The following is a 20,889-nucleotide window of genomic DNA, read 5'->3' on the forward strand; positions in this document are numbered from 1 at the left end:
TTTTACTAATATGCTGCTGCTCCCTCTCCAACAATGTTTTTTCTGAGTTTGTTTTTGTTCACATCCAGTTAACTCAAATGAAAATAGTTTATGATGTGCTTATCTTCTCATCTGGTTTCATCTGCCCAGTGAACATACTGTCATGATCTTACCAGCTCTCAAGTCTCTTGTGGCCCTAAGAGCATCCACCCTCCTGATGGTTTGGCTGCTGGAGGTCAGGGAGTGCTTGAGGTTAGCCTGAGGTCCTTATGTCAGGGAACTGTGGGGTTCTTCAGGGTGGCCAGGGCAGGTTGAGAGGCAGCCCTCAAGCCCAGAGCACCAGCTTGAGGGTCAGGGCACAGCTGCCAATCTGGGAGCAGGCAGAACTCTGATGAGAATTCAAACCCCATGTGGAAAATAAACAAAAAGCAGAAGAAACAGTCTTATCTTTCCTCCAAAATATTCAAGCATGCAAAACCCCCAAACTCAACAACCCAAGTAATGCCCCCCAAACACCCTTTCAAGAAGCCTTATATGTCATAAGCAAAAAATGATAAAAATCTCTCTTTTACTTTTGCAAGTTACATTTACTATGGTGCTATCAAAGGGCTATTGAGCAATATTAATACATCAACATTTCCTAGCATTTGCAGTTTTTCTAGTATTTGCAGTTCTGCACTTTTAAAAATAAAAAGGGCCTAATAAGCCATAAATTTACATTCCTTACCTTGCCCTGTCTGGCTCTGTTAGCCAAAATAACTGCAGTGCCATAAGTCCAGCAGTGTAAATCTGTAAAACCGTAGAGCTCCAAATATTAATCAGGAGCTTTCATAACAGAAATTAATAAATGGAAGTCCAGAAATTTAATAAGGAATGAAATTTCACAAGCTGTTAGCAGACTGGCAAAGACAGATTTCATAGTGTTTTATAAGGCATCTAAAGTAAATTCAATACTTTTCGATGACATTATGAAACCAAAAATCACTTAACTGACTGTAGGCTTGGGAAGTGCTTCAGTTTAAGGCTGATATTACTGCACTCTTGTCTTGTTTGCTGGCATGGCAATCCTGAACTTCAGCTGGTAGTGCAAGCACCTCTGGAAAGGATGGGGCCTAAAAAGGAAGGGGAAGCAAAGAAAGTACAAATACACAATAGGTTCAGGATAAACCTGAAGATCTGATTGCAGTTGAGACCATTTCAGCAGAAACCAATGTAAATCTTACGTGAGCAAGAATGGTGGATGATGTGGAAGATGTCTTATCTTTCAATATCAACCACTGTGTTCTCATCAATGATACCACAGAATGATTGAGATTATTCCAATAATTGCCTCTCTCTTGCACAGTTTTCTGTCTCCATTTGCTTCTTGCTATCATACACAGGTGCTGGCAGGATGCTAATAAACACTTTCTTGACTGGTTGCAGCACAACTACCATGCTACCAGCATGACTCATGAATGGGACCACTAGGTGCTACCACAATGCAAATAAATATCTCCAAAGGTCATTTAGTCCAACCTCCCTGCAGTCAACAGGGACATCCCCAATTAGACCAGGTTGCCCAGCGCCTCATTGAGTCTTACCTTGAATATCTCCAGAGAAGGGGCCTCAACCACCGCCCTGGGCAACCTGGTCTAGTTGCTGAGTGAGTTCTTCAAACACCAGTTTTACATCTGTATCATTTGCTCAATGACAAAAATAAGATGAGAAAATCTACTTGGCCTTCAGTAAGTGTATGGAACAGCCAGGATTGTTCCTGACTAGTAACAGTGAGCCTGTAACTCCACAGAGGTGACACACAGGCGTTAGCACAGTGCTCATGCAGAGGAAGGAAAAGCCTCTGCAGAGGCTGTGCAGCATCTGCAGAGGCTGTGTAGCATCTACAGAAGCTGCTCCCATTTCCTGTGCTCTGCTTAACCAACACCACTCTCTCCATTTGTAGCTGGATAAGGAATATAAAGCTGAAAATGCCACAGAGCAGGTATTCTGCTGCCATCTCAGCCTTCAGATGGGAGCTGGTGAAAGAAGCAAGGAAGGCAAGAACCAGGCCAACTACACACAATCAGATAAGTCAAAAGAACCAAAATGGAACTTTATTATTATTTTTTAAAGTATTCTACAATAATGGCTCAGAATACTACCACAAGGTACAGGGACAAGGCAGTGCTCTGGGCTATGACTGTAGATTACTCTAGTAGATATATATATATATTTGTAAGAGCCTAAGAAAGGTTGAAACAGGGCAGTTCAACATTTCTTAAGCACATATTTCATAATTTTAACATTTTCTAGATCTCTCATATTATAGCAGGATTTATCAAATGCAATGTAGTCACAGAAGACTTGCATAAATACAAATATCAATACTTTACCTTGAATATTGTATAGGATATAAATTCTGCTTTACCTTTAAAAAAATTCTCCAGATCATTATGTGACCTGGGAGTCTTCCCTTTTCTTTCTCTTTAAGAGTTTTTAAATATATATATATATTTATATATATATTTGCTATCATACATCAAAGTATATACGAATCCCATCATTTCTGTTCTATTTTCTGCAGACATGGTCTGAAACAAAATCACCAACAATTAAATCAAAAGCTTCCTAGTTACCATAGGAAAGCCAAAGAAGATCTTTCTTTTTTTTGTGTGTGTGTGTGTGTGTGTTTCAGTACTAGGTTGTTTTTTAGCTTGTAAGGATTCTTCATAAAGTAGAGGTCCGTAGATCATTTAAAGCAGTCTTTATAAGCAAATTTACATACTTTGACATGCTTTTGTGAGGCAGTTAGTATCAAAATCCAATAGCATTTCTTACAGAACCACATGACTTTCTGCGATGCAGATACACATTTCATTTCTAAAAAGCCACAGTTCTTTTTCTACATCTGCTCTCATCAAATCCCCAGGATTCATTCATGAAACCATTGCTGTTCCAAATGCTGTCGCTGTTATCCCCGCCCTGGATTAAGTTTTCACCCAATCTGGTGACATCATGGCGTGGAAGATTGCTAAGTAGGAAAACATGCTCCCCAAATCCACAGAGAGTCTTTTCTATCTCTAAATCCTTGTGATTTGTGTCACCCCACAGTGCAATGTGACACAGACAGGTCTCTGTGCAGGCTAAGGGTCTTCTTCCATCAAAGGAATCTCTAGGGGAAAAGAGGAAATAATGTTGGTTGTTGATTGTAACTTCCTTTTATATTTTTGCAGAGTATTAGCAATTTTACAAAACCCAGAAATGAATCTTGCAAAGATCTGAACAAGGCATGCAGTATTACCAGTTCTACACCCACTTATGCTCGAACACCTGTATGAAAAATGCAAACTACCCAGATTTTCTAAAGAAGTTAGGCCCACAAAATCTAAATTCAAACATCCTTTCTACTACATTAATCACTGAAACAGGGACGTTTACTGGCATTACCAGAATTTCTTCCCTCTCTCTTTAGCTGTGCTGTGAAGTAGAAAGACCTTCTCCACCCACACTTCCATTTACACTGAATTTAGGCCACTGGGCTTCAGCTGTTTGCCTAGTAACTCTCAGTGGCTGTGGAGAGCAGGATCAGAGCCACTCCTAAATGTCTCCAAGGAAAGCTATCTAGTTTCCTTAACATGCTGAGCAGCACACCATGGAGCTCCATTAGAACTCGGTGAAATTATATCAATGTGTGCTCATGTTTGATTCAAATGCACACAATAATCTATGGCAATCTCCATCCTCAGATGTGGTCCCATGGGCATATTCCCCTTATGCTGTGACTCCCATGGCCATGGCTTAATGTGTACATGCCACAGACTGAGCAGTTATCTGTACAGATAGACATGATGAGTTTGGTAATAAAGGCTGCTAATTTTGGCTGAGTATGAAAACAGCATTTGCTTTCTATTTCAAGGGGGAAATCCAATTCTTTGCTGTGGAGGCTGTGTAAGGGAGGTTGTGAGCATAGGAGCTGAGGAGCAGATGAACAAACTAACACAGGCAAGATGATAGCTGGCTTTGCTGCTGTGTGCAGCAGCAGACACATACAGCAGCTTTGTGATCATGGAGCAGTGTGGTTTAAAAAAATGCCCACATCAAAATGTGGACAAAACCATGGGGAAAGTACAAGCAAGTCCTCTGGGTTTATTCTTGCTCTGATAGTGCAAACAAATGATGGCTTCTGTTCAGGACTCATCTGTTACCCCTATGCAAGACTCACCATCTGCAATATCGATCTGTGGACTCGTGGACACAGCCTCCGTGGCAGTGCTATGGGATAGGTCAGTTCGATCTGAACCAGGAAGCGCTGCCACTTGGCTTGCTGGGGGTGAGTACAAACTTTGGAGCAGTTCAGAGGAGCCTGACCTGCTGTCACAGGTCTCATATTCACTAGGCAGCGTGTCTGCAATCCTGGGGCCAGGGTAAGCAGGAGGGTTCTGATCTTCTGTCTGCAAAACATGCCCCTGATCTGTGGTAGCTGAGTATCCGGGTGCCAAAGCATTCAAGCCACTGCTTACAGCTTCATCGTAGGAAGGCAGCATGACAGGAACACCATCCACCACCACAAAGTCGGGGTCACCCATGGAGCCCTCCTGGTTGCCTCTACATCAAACACAGATGAGTTACCACAGAGAGCAGGAGCATGTCAGAAGCACGTCAGAGCAACTGCTTAAGTAACCACGGCACTTTCTAGTCATGCAAAATGAAGCTACAAGGTCATTACCAGTCACAGAAATGTTTGCTTCATGGGTTTGCAAAACTCTGTTCAAGCTGACAAACTGAATCTGTTACAAGCAAAAAAGGTAAACCAGTAATCATAGAATCATAGAATTGTTTTGGTTGGAAAAGACCTCTAATATCATCAAGTCCAACCATCAACCTAAGACCATGATGGTCATTAAACATGTCCTGAGGTGCCATGTCCACACAATTCTTGAACATCTCCAGGGACAGTGACTTCACCACATCTCTGGACAACCTGTTCCAACGCCTGACCACTCTTTCAGCAAAGAATGTTTTCCTAACATCTAACCTAACCCTCCTGTAGCACAGTTTTAGGGTATTTCCTCTCGTTGTCACCTGATACTATGGAGAAGAGACTGAACCCTGCCTCACTACAACCTCCTGTCAGGGAGTGTGAAGAGCAATTTTGAGAGGGGAAGGAAAAGAAGTGCTTAGAAGAGATAACGAGTACCATTTGCTGTGCTGTGCAAGGTATGTATCATGGAGATAAGATCACAGATGTAGTTCACAGATATAGTGTCTGAACCCCTGGAAAGAGATGTGCTAGGGCATAAAGATGTTTACAGCCCATGTAAGCAGGCACTGAGATGACTGTTTCTGAATGACAGGGCTTTGGTTGCCAGATTTTTAGCCTCCTTCAGGTCTTGCTTAAAAAGGATGAAGGCTTCCTTAACCAGTACTAAACTGGTTTCTTTTTTAAGCTAAACATTTCTATTCATTCAGAAGTTCTGTTAAACCCTTAAGTATTGGATTTCCAGCCATTTAAATCACAGTATAGTCCTGGCAAGAGGGAATTGATCCCAGATACCTTTGGGACATGAAAACATCTGAAAAGGAGAGGACAGAAAGCAATTTTATAGTTTCATAGAATGGTTTGGGTTGGAAGGGACCTTAAAGGTCATCTAGTTCCAACACACCCCTGCCACAGGCAGGGGCATCTTCCACTAGAACTGGTTGCTCAAGGCTGCCTCCAGCCTGGCCTTGAACACCTCCAGAGAGAGGGCATCCACAAGCTTCCCGGCCAACCTGTTCCAGTGTGTCACCACCCTGACTGTAAAGAATTTCTTCCTGATACCCAGTTTAAATCTCCTCTCTTCCAGCTTAAAGCCATTCCCTTGTCCTATCACTACAAGTCCTTGTAAGATGGCTTTCAATAAGCTAGATAAGGACAGGCTATAAAGCTATCCATAGTGCAGCACACTGCCCTGAGATCTTCCTAGTTTTATATGTAAATGTGTACGTATACTAGTCCTCACTTGCTGTATATATGTACATATATATCTATGTATACAAATGTACATATTACTTATATAATCTGGATACTTTCACCTACATGTGTTTATTTAACTTTAACTAAAGTCCTTTTCTGGTGCATTGGAATGGGGGCATGTCAACTGACATACAGCTTTTTCACCTCTCCTTTCTGTATGTGGCAGCATAAAGACACAAGAAAGACCAGGCACAGGAGAGGAGAAATCACACAGCCAAGGTCCATAGCAAACTTAGCAGACTGAAAACTAGAAACAAGTCTAAACTCCAATACAGTACTAGCTTTGCCTAAAACTCAGCATGCCTGCCTTGTTTTTCCAGTTGGAAGGTGATATGTTTTTCCAGTTGGAAGTAGTAATATGAAGAATAAGAATAATAATACCCACCTACCTGTTGTGTGAGGAGTGCTGTGAGAATTAATGGCAAATGCTCATGGCTCATATTAATGGAAATAAAGCAAGATGTAGGAGATGTTTACAAATTGTGGTGAAAATAGTACTCATAAAGGGGAATAATAAACTTTTAATACAAATATGTCTATATAGAAAAAAAAATCCTTTCTTTACATTACTAACTCTATAGTATTAAAAAAAAATAATTCCCCCAGCACCTGAAAATAAGTATTTAAAAATATTGTCAGCTATTTTTACATGCAGAAGCAGCAATTCTCAGTAGCAGGGCTATAACTGTTCCCAAAGTGAATCTGTGAAACTTTTCCTTTTATCTTAGTTGCAGAAAAGGCTACTGGGGAGTGCCCTTTTCATACCGGTGGTTCAGACTTCCACTCAGAGCAGAAGATTATTATCTACAAGGCTCATGAGCTGCTCCATCTCCTCAGCAAGGAGTGCTGAATGTGAAAACTGAATCAAGGCCCTCAATCTTCAAAAAGATAACAGTACAAACCTTGGAAGGAAATGTGTCTTAAATTTGGTCTGGAACATCCTGGCTAAAATAACCAGTAGCAGTACTAATAAAACACTGGTAGCAGTGAATGCCACTATTTTCCATGTAGTCAGGAGGGTCTCCTGTGTGTTTGGCCAGGTCTGTTCTGTAACAAAAAGGCAGTACAAGAGTTGTGTTTTATTATTACCATTGTTATTTTGGATTAATACTTTAAGACTCAGAAATGGTAATTAGGGCAAGACATCTTTTTTACATCCATTGCAAAGTCACACGATCCCAATGCTACATGCCAAAAGCAACCTTAACATAAAGCTCTGTCACAAGGGCTGGATATTGATTTTCCATCTTCTTTTATACATGCAAACATGACCTTAGCCTATATACACATAAAAATATGGAGAAGAGCTAACAATTGAATCATAGAATCATAGAATGCTGGGTTAGAAGGAACCTCAAGGATCATCTGGTCCACCCTTTCTAGGTAAGAGTATAGTTTCAATGAGATGGTCCACCACTCAAGCTGAGTCTTAAAACTGTCCAGTGTTGGGGAGTCCCCTACTTCCCTTGGGAGATTATTCAAATGTCTAACTGTTCTTGTGGTGAAATTGAAATGGTTTAGGATCATTTAGGATCTTGAAAGGGTACTATAATTAATAGCATCTTAAAAGATATATTCATCACTTTACCATGAACCATGAAGTTCACCAGTGATAGGATGAGGGGCAATGGTTTCAAACTAGAGAAGAGTGGATTTAGACTGGATGTTAGGAACAAGTTCTTTACTGTGAGAGTGGTGGAACACTGGAAAAGACTGCCCAGGGAGGTGGTTGAGGCCCCATCCCTGGAGATATTCAAGGTGAGGCTCACAACCTGATCTAATGGAGGATGCCCCTGCTGACTGCAGAGGGGGTTGGACTAGATGACCATTAGAGTTCCCTTTCAGTCCAAACCATTCTATGATTCTATGATTTACAGACCACTGAATTTGGCCTAAAAATGAGGGGATCAGAATAAGAGGATCAGAATAATGCATTGCTTCTCCCTCACCTGTTTTGACACAGTATACTTGGTAGGAGGGAAACCACTCTCCATACTGGCAGGTGATGTACTTGTAGTCATTGGTGAGGGTGTAACCAGGATCACAGTAAAACTCCACCACTGTCCCATGGTTGTAACGCTCACAAGGCCGCGGGTGGCAGATGTAGTCTCCATGACTCACCATTGGAGGTAGTGGACAAACTTGAGCAAATAAACAAAGAGAAAAGGATAAAGACATTAATTCTAGCAACCCACCACTGGGTAGCTTCACTGTCAAAACACGCAGGGCGCCCTTCAGACTCCCTTTCAATTTTGGGTTATACTCAGGGGTACCAGACCACTGCTGCTGGGAAGTGGTTTTTGGTTCTCATCAACACCAGCAAGTTCTGCTGTCACCTGCTTGTTTAAAGTCCTGAGAGACAGGATGTGGTGAGCTTTCCAGCCTCTTGGGCAAGGGGAGGTCAAGAGGAAGACAAAAGGGGACTATAAGCTAGAAGATGGTTATGTGGGGATGGAGTGGGACAATCAAAATAAGGAGAACTGCTCTCCTTACGAAGCATCTCAAATTTAGCTGTAACATCCTAATTTTTTTATTTCATTTATAGAATTAAATGGTTGTATGCACTAATTAAATTCCTAAATACTCACTTTAAAAAATAAGTTGCTATCAACTGTGCTGCTAGAAATGCACAGCACACCATGTTGCTTAAGCACGTACAATCTGTAGCACTGTAATATTATTAAGTTGAGCTTATAAACTCTAGCAGTGTTATTTGTGTTTTGTTATCTTTGAACAGCCCAACTGATCTCAGTGGGACCACTGGTGGAGTGAGGTCTTAAATATAACAGAGGCTGAGCCTGTGTTAATTGTGTGCAGTGGTTTACATAAGGTTAGGTAAATAGGGGAGAATTGCAATGTAAACATGTGGAACTTTTATTGTAGGCCCTGAAATGAAAAAAGTCCTCTCACATGGCTGGGCAGATGAACTCAATGGAGAACTGAGAGTTCACTCTCCAGGAAACAGCACTGAGGGAAGCAGTTCACAAGCAGCATTTTTATAACAGAGGAAACCTTTCCACTAAGCATTAGTCGATTACTATTTTCCTAAATGCTTCTTACATAGAGGGAAAAGACACCTACAAAAAGTAATGATGTTTCAAATAGCTACATACTGACCCAAAAAGGGCTTAAATTTCTGGATGGCTTGTTTTATTTCCCTTCAGAGGCAGTAACTAACTGGCTCAGTGCCCCATCTGCAGGCTGTTGCCTTCACTTCATGCCTCCCTCATGCAGGCAAGACCTACTGCATTGATTTAAATAATGAAAATGCCATCTCTTGGAAGAAGAATCTTCACAGAAATTACAATTCAGCTGCTTCTCTCTGTGAATCTTGTTACATGAATAATGCATTTGATAAAAAAAAAATACACAAGATATTAAATGAATCTTCAAGAGAGACTGATTACAACATGCAGCAATGCCTATTCCCCATTCCCTGGAGACATGGTTTTGTTTGCATTTTCACTGGCAAGGCTTAATAATAACTTGAAATCAGAGCAAGTAGTTCACATAAAAATTCACACCCTCAATACTCTCCAAAGTCTCTGGGTCCACAAGGAAGAGGAATGCTTTACTTAAGAGTCAAAGAAATTTTCTTAAGACTAGGGCAAAGGTGTCAGAAAGCATCTTTTGTCCATATCCATTGTCGGCAACAGTTTTGGCCTGCCATAAGGGAACTTGGTTTATTTTTATTAGCTACACTAAAAGCATGAGAACAAAGGAAGAGAACAACTTAAGCTTCTTTGCATGAGTTTTGCCAAGCTATGGCAGGCTGCAAGAGATGTGTAGATGCCCAGAGCCTTTCTAGCAACCAGCAAGTAGAGCACACCTTATCACAAAGAGCAACACTCAGAGAAACAAATTTTTCCTTTCCAACAATATGCCTGCTACCTCATCTCTAACCTCTCAATGTCATTAAGAACCAAAGCAGCCTACTGAATTCAAAAAAGCCACAAAGTTCATGTTCCAGCAATATGGGTCATCTCAGGAATGACACATTTCCAGGCAGATTGAAAACTGTACACTGTGGGAACAACCCACACATGGAGCTGTCAGTCAGTTTACAAATGGTATGAAACCTGGAAACAAGGCATCACTCTTTGTGTGTGATATGAACCCAGTGCTAAACCAGAGTTCCACCTCTTCCACTGACACCCTTGTTACAGTTTAGGGCTAGTGCCTAATTGTGCCTGGCCTAATTGTGTCCTAATTGTAAATAAGAGTTTTCCAGAGAATTCAAGTCTAGGAGCTGGACAGAATAAGAGATAAGTTTATCTCATTTCATTGGTCTGAAGAAATTCTTGTATTTTGTAGCACAGCTTATTTTGCTCTCTCTCTGGGCTTTCTCCTGTCTGGCTTCTTGCTTCTCTGTCTCTGCCTTTGACCTTACTTGCTTGGCTGATTGATTTCTGTTTGGGTTTGGTAAGGTACAGCATGCATAGAGATAACTTAGCTGTACACAGCCCTCTGGACTTTTTATCAGGGGGGTGGGTTTGTACAGGGGGAGAGAGAGAGATGGATTATTTGTACAAGGGGGTATTGTGTTACTGTTGAATTGTAAATATATGTAAATATATTTTTGTATATGTTTATTACCGTTTATACTTTTATATTTACATTTTTATTGCCATTTATACTTTTATATTTATATTGCCATTTATACTTTTATATTCTGTAAATACAATTTAATTTTACTTCCAGATTGTGAGTAAGAGTGGTAAATTTACTCCTTAGGGTAAATTTCCAAATTGTGCCATGCAATCCAAACTACAACACACCCTCCATATTTCAAGAGAAATACTCATGTGTTGGTGCTGCCTGGAAACTTCTTCAAGCATTTTTTTAATGAGTTAGTTGATGAGCATTATTCATGAATCAGAGTCAAGTTTTAAGTGGTCATATCTACCAGCAGCTCTTGCATTAAGCATTCTTACAACTAGCAGATACAGTGGAGTGGGTTTTAAAATGAGGGTATTTAGCTCAGCTGGAACAGTGTTTTCTTATGTCAAGTGGACTGTCAAAATCAGAGGTTCTCATTCATTTAGGGTATCACTCACCATCTCCTATGAACATAAATGTTCATCCAGTTTCAGGATCCCTCAGCATTTGCATGGGCAAAATGACCCCCATGAACAATCAGTAACACTCAAGTTAGGAGCTGATTTTTCCAAATCAAGTGCAATGACACACAGCACAAACAGCCAAAAATTAACTCACTTTAGGCAGTTAGTCATACACCCAGTCTTTTTCTCAACTCTCTTCAGTCCTGTGGTCACACTGGCCCCAAATCCTTTGAAGTCAGTGGAAAGGCAGCCGTGAAGTGGCCTTAATTTTGATCACAGAAAAGCAAGGTTATGAAATTCTGGAGAGCCACTGAACACTCTTGGCTTCCAAAGTCAGAAGACTTTTAGTGCAGACCTAGTGATGTTACAGGGTCATATCCCTTATTTATGCTGGATACCAGTGTATGGTACTGGTTACACAGATTAAAGGAAAGTGCCAGATCAAATATGGAGGAAAACTCAAGTGGCAAACCTAAGCCCATTGAAGTTTTCTAAGAAAGTTTGAATTCTGGCATTCCCAGCCCTACTTGTATTTGGAAATGACAGGCTATGGGCTTCTGACAAACGCATCAAACTCAGAGAATTAAAAGAACCACAAACTGATTAAAATAAAAGTGTATCTGACAAGTGCATTTTCACTGTCAAAGTCAACAGCAACACCAACACTATATAATCATAGAAACAAATTAATTCTCCCTCAGGAAGTTCTCACAGCTTGGAAAAAAAGCCATAGGTGTTATTCTTAAATATGACACCAAATCTTTCCTACCACTACTTTCAGCATCTTTGTTTTATAAGGCTTTTGAGACCTCAGTGCACTAATTACAACGTGCAGTAGCACTTTCTGACAACCAACATGAAAAGACCACATGTGTGTGTTGTTAAGTTTGGAGCTTGTCGGATGGATGGACGTAGCTGAGGCAATATCTGCTGGTGGTTCTGCAGCACATGACCCTGGCTCTCCAGATCTATCTTTGCAGAGCAATTGGCCACAGACTGTTACAGTCTGTGGGGAGTTACAGGAACTGTACAGCTCAGCATTCTCAGCTGAAAAGCTGAATCATTCAGCATAAAGAAAGAACAAATGTGTTTATGTGGTGAACAAATCCCTTCCAGGATGCTCAAGAAGCCTGTTACTCAAGGCAGCTGAAGGGAGGAATTCTTGATTTGATGGACTTCCCTGCCTGCTTGTAGGAGCTGCTGGAGCTAAGGGCTCTTCTCTGAGCTCAGCTATGGGCTTTCTGCTCTGACTGATTGTAATGAAAGATTAACACTCTCAGGAAGATCTTAAAAACTGGGTAACCTTTTGTTACAAACCCTGTCACATACTGGCTTGGAGCAAAAGCAAAGGCAGGTCTGCTCCACAGCGTGTCCCCTCCAACACAGCCTCTGCAGTGCAACAGCTGCATCCCTCGGACTGCCCAGACACTGGAGGAATAAATGTGGTTCACCCAGTATTTTTTCCTACCAATTATGGTTAAGTGGCTTTTTAAACTCTGCTCAGAGGATGCTGCAGTAATTCTACATTGCTGACACAGGAACTCTAGGAGGGAGAAATAGTGGTTTTGGCATTAATATATTTGCAATTAACATGGTGGCACAGAATAAAGATGTCACATCACTTTTTAATGGCCACTGGTTGGAGAGGTAACAGTGGAGTTACGAATCTTTATAATGCTCAACATTTTCTTGTTAGTCAATCAGTTCAATGGCTGGTCAGTTTAGACTTTGGTTGGAGTAGGTGGGAGGTCATTTATTCAGGTTTTACCCATCTTTTGTGCATGAGCCAGAAAATAAAAGCAAAAATATCTTGAAATATAGGGCACTTACTTTAAAAATGGGGTAGAAATAAACAAGAAACTTATTTTGTATCTTTGATTTTTTGAATAGTATAGGGGTTTTTTCTCTAGCTACTAGCCTGCCTTTCATGTAGGACATTAGTTGCTCACTTAGGTGGATCAGCAGAAAGACCCAGTGGAAGGCCAGCCATTTTCTGTTTGACACAGGGATGGACAGAGTTAGTGATATCTGCCCCTGATGAAAAATTATGCTTCTCCCAAACACAGCATGAATATCTGTTCATTATGCAAAAGATGAGAAAAGATTTGAGATGAAACTTCATGATGAGAAAGACACAGGTAAAAAATCATGAGATAGTGATCAGAGAGGTGGACACACCGTCTGCTTTGAGCACAAACTGGAAAAGCACAAGAGCTTCTCTTACCCTCACTTGTCATTCTTCTACATATCAGAACACAAATTAACACCAGAAATCTGGACACCTGTCTCTGGCTACTGCATTCCAACCAAACGTTAAATGTGAGCCATGATTCACTCCATAAGACTGCAGCAGTACACATCCCAGCAGATCTGACTCTCTCCATCTAGGGTGGCCTGGTCCTAACCTGGGTCTTTACTGCCTGGCTTCTGGAACCTCAGTATATTGCCTTCATACAAACACATGCTTGGCTACAGAGATCCCAAAGGAAGAAGAAGAGGCATAGGAAATTAAGGAAATTACTTCTACACTTCAAATATTTATATATATAAATATATAATATAATTTTCTACTCTATACTTAGATTTCACTTTATAGTAACGTCAAAAAGCATTTTAATTCTAAAATTGCAAAACAAAAATTGTCATTAAGTTTTCAGTACTGCAAATAGGATAGGAAAAAAACAACTGTTGGACTCAACCACTCATATCCACCTTGAAGAAGGAGTTAGAAGTTTGTAAAAGGAAGGAGGTATCAAACCGATTTGCTTTAAAATAAGTCCTGTTAAAACATCTCCATCTGGAACAGCTGCTTAATGAGAATTTCATCCTAATGACACCCTTCACAAATGTGAGCAGAAGAGGAAAAGTTACTAGAGTAACTTTTGATTTATCCTGACTATCAGCTTAACAATATCCTAACAATACTTTCCTATAACAGATGGTGCAGGTATTGCGAAGAAAGTCTTAGTGCATGGTATAACTGCACTGAAACAAGCAAGAAAGTCTTTGAGGCCACTGAATGTGTGTTTTAAAAGTGAAGGCATGCTTTGAGGAACTTTTCTGATTACACATTCCCACAGCAAAACAACAGCATCAATAGTAATACCAGAATAGAGAGTTTAGTGGAAATAACTCTTTGAGCACTAGTAATTCCTATTAAGCCTGAAAATAGACATAACTTAATGAAGTTACAAGATGCTTAGTTTGAACTCTGAAGTTGCCAGCAAATTTATTTCTTCAAAGGCTACAGCAAGAATTACTAAAAATATTGATTTCTTAGCCAATAATCTCCAAATTCTTTTGAATCTTACCCTTTCTCAGTTACTTAGCCTTCACACTGCCACTTACAATTTTTCTTCTCAAGGCAGCCAACAGTTAACCAACTTCTTCTGGACCATTCAGCAAGTCAATCCTCATGCAGCTAGGAACATACACTGCAGATCTCACACCTCCCTGCTCTTTGCTCTACCCCAAAACAATCACCTGTGGGTAATTCTGTATCAGCTACTATAGCAAGGTAAGCCTTTCCATGTGCACACAGTGAGAAGTACTTTTCACCTCCTATGATGTGTGAAATGAATGAAAAATTAAGTTTTTAATGAAAAGCTACTTTTCTGGTCTACCTTTGACAAACACTGCCCTGATGAAAATTGCTATCACTGACACCAGCTGTTTGAGCCTGAACGAAACAGTATGAAACTAGTTTCAAGCCTGTTTTAGTAATAGTTTAACATTAGCTGATTCCAAAATGGAAACAGAAGGTGATTTACAATCACTACTTGTGCACAGAGCTTCCCTGTTACTGGAGTTACTAATTACAGAGCTTGTTTTGGAGTTCCAGTCTGCTGAGCTCCTACAGGAGCATCACACCACATTCATACTCATCCTCAACAACCCTGCTGTTACCAGCACAGCAACCTGTGAAACATTGATCTTAATGCCAAGGTCTTTAGTTTCACAACAGATATGGGATGAAACAAACCCTGAGTGACCTTTCTCCTATAAATTGTAACTTCAAATTGGATTTTCATTTAAACTGCAAGAACTTGACAGTGAGTTTGCAGCAATAGAGAGCTAGGAGTTCTTTTAGCAAGAGGCCCATGATTCTCTTTAAAGAGGTATTTATAATCATTATTCACATGGGAGTGCTTGGAGCACTGTGGTTTCATTTCAGGTAGGTCATTTTAGCTTTCTTCATTACTTCCTTCTAATTTTGCTTCTTCTGTTTCTTGTGAGTGGTTGACTTTATGATCAAGTAATGGTCTTTTCAGGACTTTTAGAAGCAGATGCTGAGGACTGCAGAGACACCAAGCAGGAAGGAATCAGAGGTTCAAAATAAGTCAAGGCTTGGGTATTTGACAGATGTCACAGGATAACCCCAGACCTGGAAAACGTCAAAGTGCATAGAAGTAGAATGGAGGTGGAGGAGCTGATGGAGAAAAACAGATATGATAAAGCACTTGACAGGGATGCCTGAAGAAGGCAATGCTCACTGTGAGCTGGACATATCAATGCTTTTATGTTATTTCCATCCTCCTCTCTTTAATAGCTTTTCCCTCTTTGTTTATAGGCAAGGTTTCAACTACACCAGCCATCAGGGGTTGATGGGAGAGAAGGAATGCTGGAATAGACAAGGGCCTAGGTGAACGCTGAGGAAGTTGAGCTGTGCTATCTGGGAAAAGGAAAAGCAGAAGGTCCCATTCCCACTGGAGCTGAGGAAGGCCAGCACATGATCTTAGCACTATCATACCACAAATTGGCTTACAAGACCAGGAAAGTGTGGAAGAGCATTGGTTATTTATGTGTAGTTACCAGGTGCCTGCCTAACTGGTGAAACTGCCACCCTTTAAATATTGGGGTTTATCCTTGGCAGGGAACAAACCTACACAGTGAGTAAACTTCCTCATGCATAGAGTCTGTACCTACAGTTCCCTCCATTTCTGGATGTTCTGTGATTGTGCTGTGTAGCCAAATTCAATGAGCATGTCCATAAAGCACAGAGATATCTGATTTCAAGGTAGACAAAGTAGTGTGCTTTTCCTTTTTGAGGAGCCCTTGCCAGGTAAAGCTAAAGATTAATATTATAAGACAGCCTTTGGAGAGAAATTTTGTCTGCTTTCCTCCACCTAATCCTTGGCATATTTAAATCACCCTGGATAAAACACTGCATGCATCTGCCAGATAACATAGAACTTCAGAGCAGGAATTACAGCTTCATAAAGAAGCTGGGATGCCTGGAAACACTAAGGAGTTTCTGAAAGAGACCCAGGTGATAGAGCAGGTGTAAAACAATGATTTACTGTGACAGTCCTGTGCGTCAAGCAGAAACAGAAGACATAAAAGAAACAGATTACAAGTTGTTGTTCTGTTGCTTTCTTGAAAAATTATGAACAGTGGATCAGGCATCTATTTCAATCACAGCCAAGATCAAAGAAGATTTCTGCAATGTAAGGAAGGAGCAGGCTCTTAGAAATACAATAGTATTTATCTTCTTCAAACAGTGTCTTCAGCTTGGAGAGTGTTCTCTAAATCCCCTATCCCTCGTAACAAGAGCTGTAGAAAGCAACTTTTGGGTATCATTCTGTCTCAAGAATGTGGTCTTTTTTTTTTTCCTTTTTTTTTTTCCTGTTTCACTTTGCAATACACCTGCTGGAGTTAAGAGGCTGGATGATTATTAAGCAGAATATCCACGGAAGAACATGATCTATCTGCCTAGTATTTCATGTCACTGTGCTCTTTCTGAATTCAGTTCTTTTACATGCCTCTTCAGCTGTGTGGACAAAGGTGTACAGATGAATTTCAGCGTTCTCCAACAGCACAAAATCCAGATATTCCAAATCACCATGAGCAGCTCCTTCAGGTGTTCAGTGCCACACTCATACAAGGTGGTAGGGTACATAATAATTTCTGCACTCCTGAGTGGTGAATAAATTAACTGTGTACAGTGCAGAGACATATAGAATTACTGAATGACTTTTTAAAAAGTAAATAATCCTTCTAAACTTCTTAATCACTCTTGCTTTCCATGACTTAATCACCTCTGGGGTGAAGTGCTGTCAGCCTGTTTCATCCTTTGGTCATCAGGCTACTGGTGTCACTTGAGCAACAGCCCAAGTAAAGGTGCTTAAAGTATTGTTGATTGCAGCAGTTTGAGTATTTACTGCTGGCTGTTGTTCTTGAGTTGCAGAAAGTATCGCTGCAGGCAGTGAATATATTCTGAAATGCCACTCTAGTCAGAGCTGTTAAAAACAAAGCTATCAATATGTCTTGTGTTTTTAACTCAGTTAACTCGGATGACCTCTCTGACAGTTGAGCAGTATTTCATTTACTCTCTCCCCGTCCTGCAAGCTGAGTAGGTGTAAACATAGACCAGAATCCTGGTGTCTACCTCTCTTAATTTCTTAATACCACAGTGTTTCACAACCACCTTGTATTGCTGCCCTTTGCTCCCTCTACAGGATTTGTATCTGTTGGAGATCTGCTGCATCAACATTGACTTCCCTGAGGATACACATCAGTCTGTCATGTTGGAATTTATGTAAAGCCTTCTCAATGTCAACAAAGACACACAGAGAGAAATCCATTTGTACCAGTGTACAATATCTCAGGCTTAGGGCTGCTTACTTTATTTTGACACCTGAACATAAACTGATTACAGGCTGACTTGTATCTTTTTTTTTTTTCTTTCATTATATGGCTCTATGCTCCATCAGGAGTTGAAAATGTTTTAAGGACATAGTTTATCAAATGTCTCAGTGTCAGTCAGTGTCTCTGGCATTAGCAATTGTTATATAAGAATGAAGAAGTGAAGTCAGTTAGAAAGTTAAAGCTGCTTTGTTTGGAAATACTAAGCATCTGTGGCATTTCATGTGTAGTATTACTCTCCTCCAGTGCTTTTTCATGCTCTTTACTTTCTGGGTTCTATATCAGAATTACCAGACCCTGAGGGGCTGTTCTCAGGTTTATGAGAATGATTTTCAAGCTCTGTCCTGTATTCTTGCCTGTCTTTCCAGAATTTTACTATTTTAAAAAATTTGTAGCATACTTCACTGGTTTTAATTTTCATATAATAACCTCCTTTTCTTTTTTCCTTAGAAATTTCCTGATGCTCCAGGTAGGTTTTCTTTGGGGAGTTCCTTTTGCACTTCTTCTGGCTTTGTTGTGCAATTCTTTTAATTCCTCCCTTTTCCTATCTTTATTCAATAGTTTCTATAATTTTCATGATCTTTTTGCTAATTGGTGGTTGCTTAGTATTTTACTTTTTTCACCTATTCTCACGATGAGGTGGGTTTATATACCAGAGTCTGGAAATGCTTTCAATTTTCTTCTGTTTTTCCTCCCTTCTACTCATTGATTCTCCCCTTTGAAGTCTATTCCTCATGTTTGCTTCATTTCGAGTCTACCTACAAAAATTCGAAGTATTTTCTATTTTACATTCCTTCAAGCTTCACCTTGAGCTTTACCTCAGCTAGAGGCATGCAGAATTAGGTTTTGATATTGCAAAATATCTGATTTCCTGAGGGACCAGCTTTCCTGTTCAGCTGGGTTGATGCTGAAAACAGATATTCTAGGTAAGAGGACCATGTCTGTTGTTTCTAAATTCAATCAACCTGCTTTCCCTTTTACTCTTAAACACAAAACTGGGAATTCCCAATTACACTATACATACAACTGCTTTTACTTGAGCATTAACACTATAATCAAATTCCTCTCTTTGCCTGCTTTCCCCCCAGTCCTTTATAAGAGTTATTCCTTACAGCTTCTTGGAAGTCTTCCAAAAGGACATGAAAGATTAAAGCAGAAAGTCCAGATGGCAAAGTGTGTAATCATATGCAGATGACATCCCCAAAGTACAGGCTTTTTTGTTGTTTGTTTGTTTTTAATTTCTCCCTATTCACCTTAAAGTATCATACCATAAACATTTCCTAGTTCTATACATTTCATTTCACAGAGTTCCACACCAGTAGGTTTTCAAGTGTTTGTTCTCCTCCAGTCTTCTTGGAAGCCATCTGATTTTACTTTTAATGTTTATCCCTCATGTGGTAATCTTCATTTTAAGGAGTTTCTACCCATCTACCCATCATTTGCATATCTAATTTTACAGAACACAATCACTCACTTCTATTAATTTCTACAGATGGATGATTAACCCCAAACCAGTAATTAAAAAAACCCATATTATTATTATAAATACTAATAAAAATAAAATTCCTTAAGTCTTTATGTATCCTTGGAAGTATCTAGTGAGTTTCAGTACAAAAGAAAGTGTTTAAAGCTTTTGCATAATTATGGAATTCCACTAGGGAAAAACCCAAGGATATCAAGGAAGTTAGAGATTCAAATTTAGGACTCAAAGGAGAAGAAAATTCAGGGTTAAGATGCTTCCTCTTGTCCTCTAAGTGAGTGTAAAATTTTCTAGCACTGGTAAAACAACACAATTTCCTCTAACATGATTCCCAGATATAGCTGAACCGTTTCAGCTGAAGCTTCCCAAGCGATTCAGCTTGAGGCAGACACTCAAAAATAAATCCAAATGTTTTAAATTTGGCAAAGATACAAGCGTTTAAGAAGATCTCATACAAGTAAATACTCAGTTATCTGAGCTAGAAGCACCCTCGTTTGTCCAAGCTCTAACAACTTTCCTGATCAGATGCAAACAGCTGTTTTTGAGAAGCCACTGTGTAACTGCAGTTTTGGCTGCAGTTCAGTACCAGATAACACAATTTTTATGCAGTGCTGCGATAAAGCAGCAAGAGTGATTATAATTGTCATAAAAATCTTCTTCCCTATCAGCAAAAATTAGCCTCTCACCAGAGCTGGTTAAAGCTCTGTGCTTGAGGCTGTTGGGAATAAGACTGGACTGATCATCACAAAGCATTCTGTAATGGTGGGAACTGAGTGGCCCCCAGTGTAACTCGTTATTTAAATGGAGCTACAAACCCTTCATTTAGAATTTATTTGGCCAAACAAAGAGGGAAGAATTCATGAGATTGACATGCAGCAGTTGGACCATATGATCCTTGGGGTCCCTTCCAACCTGGCATTATGTGATTCATTTCTGTGATCACACACACATTTAAGAAATTCCTTCTGTGAAGGCTTCAGGACCATATACGAAACCAGGAAAGCTGTAAGCAGCATTGTTTATTGAAGAATAAAAGCTCTGAAATGGTTTATTATAGCTTCCTAACAAATAATTTGCTTTTAATCATTACCACATATAAAATACTGAGCAGGAAATGTCATTAGAATAAATTTTGAACTAATCATGGAAATAAATAAATGGAATGAGTTTGTTATTGACAGATTTCCTCTGTGAAAAAAACACTGCTTAGTGAGATTATACCTCACACCTAGAAGGAACGCTGAAAAATGAGCTTGACATTGGTATGCAAGGTGCAGAATAAAAAATATGCAGGGAGGGAGTTTTGTCTGTTAATTAAGAGTAGTGGATTGTAACAAGATTCCTGGAGATTAACATGCCTTGCATAAATCACTTGAACAAACACTTTCCATGAAGGACATCTCAGGTTGATTTACCCTGTCTGGATTTAATTTTGAAGTTCACTGAGTACCAGCTAAAGCAACACTACAACAGAGTTGTTGGAGTGACTTTTTAGTGATGCTGCTCGCTCTCCTGCCCCAGCAGAAGCAGGGACAGCCACAAAGCTGAGGAGAATCTGCTCTTTCAAGTGTTATGGTCTTAGACTTCAGTCTCCGTTGGTTCACTCAACCAATTTGTGGATGTCCACCAACATGAAGTCACCATGGAACACTTTAAGGAGAGTAATATGAAAGCAATTAAAAGGGTGGATGTACCTAAATCAAAACTCAAGCCTCCTAGATGGCCTT

The 20,889-nt window shown here is 40.0% G+C and overlaps 1 protein-coding gene across 1 annotated transcript in view; it reads right to left on the minus strand.

The window, feature by feature from the left end:
* Positions 1-3,101: 3,101 nt before the first annotated feature.
* SUSD4 (sushi domain containing 4) overlaps positions 3,102-20,889 on the minus strand; it is an 83,617-nt gene continuing 65,829 nt past the window's right edge. Inside the window, exons 6-9 of the mRNA XM_054397241.1 lie at positions 7,924-8,115; positions 6,877-7,021; positions 4,181-4,563; positions 3,102-3,130 (exon numbers count right to left, since the gene is read on the minus strand). Of these exons, the coding sequence (XP_054253216.1) occupies positions 3,102-3,130; positions 4,181-4,563; positions 6,877-7,021; positions 7,924-8,115 (749 nt within the window). The remainder of the gene's footprint in view (positions 3,131-4,180; positions 4,564-6,876; positions 7,022-7,923; positions 8,116-20,889) is intronic.

This window comes from Indicator indicator, chromosome 2, assembly GCF_027791375.1.
Source record: "Indicator indicator isolate 239-I01 chromosome 2, UM_Iind_1.1, whole genome shotgun sequence".
Taxonomy (NCBI): Eukaryota; Metazoa; Chordata; class Aves; order Piciformes; family Indicatoridae; genus Indicator; species Indicator indicator.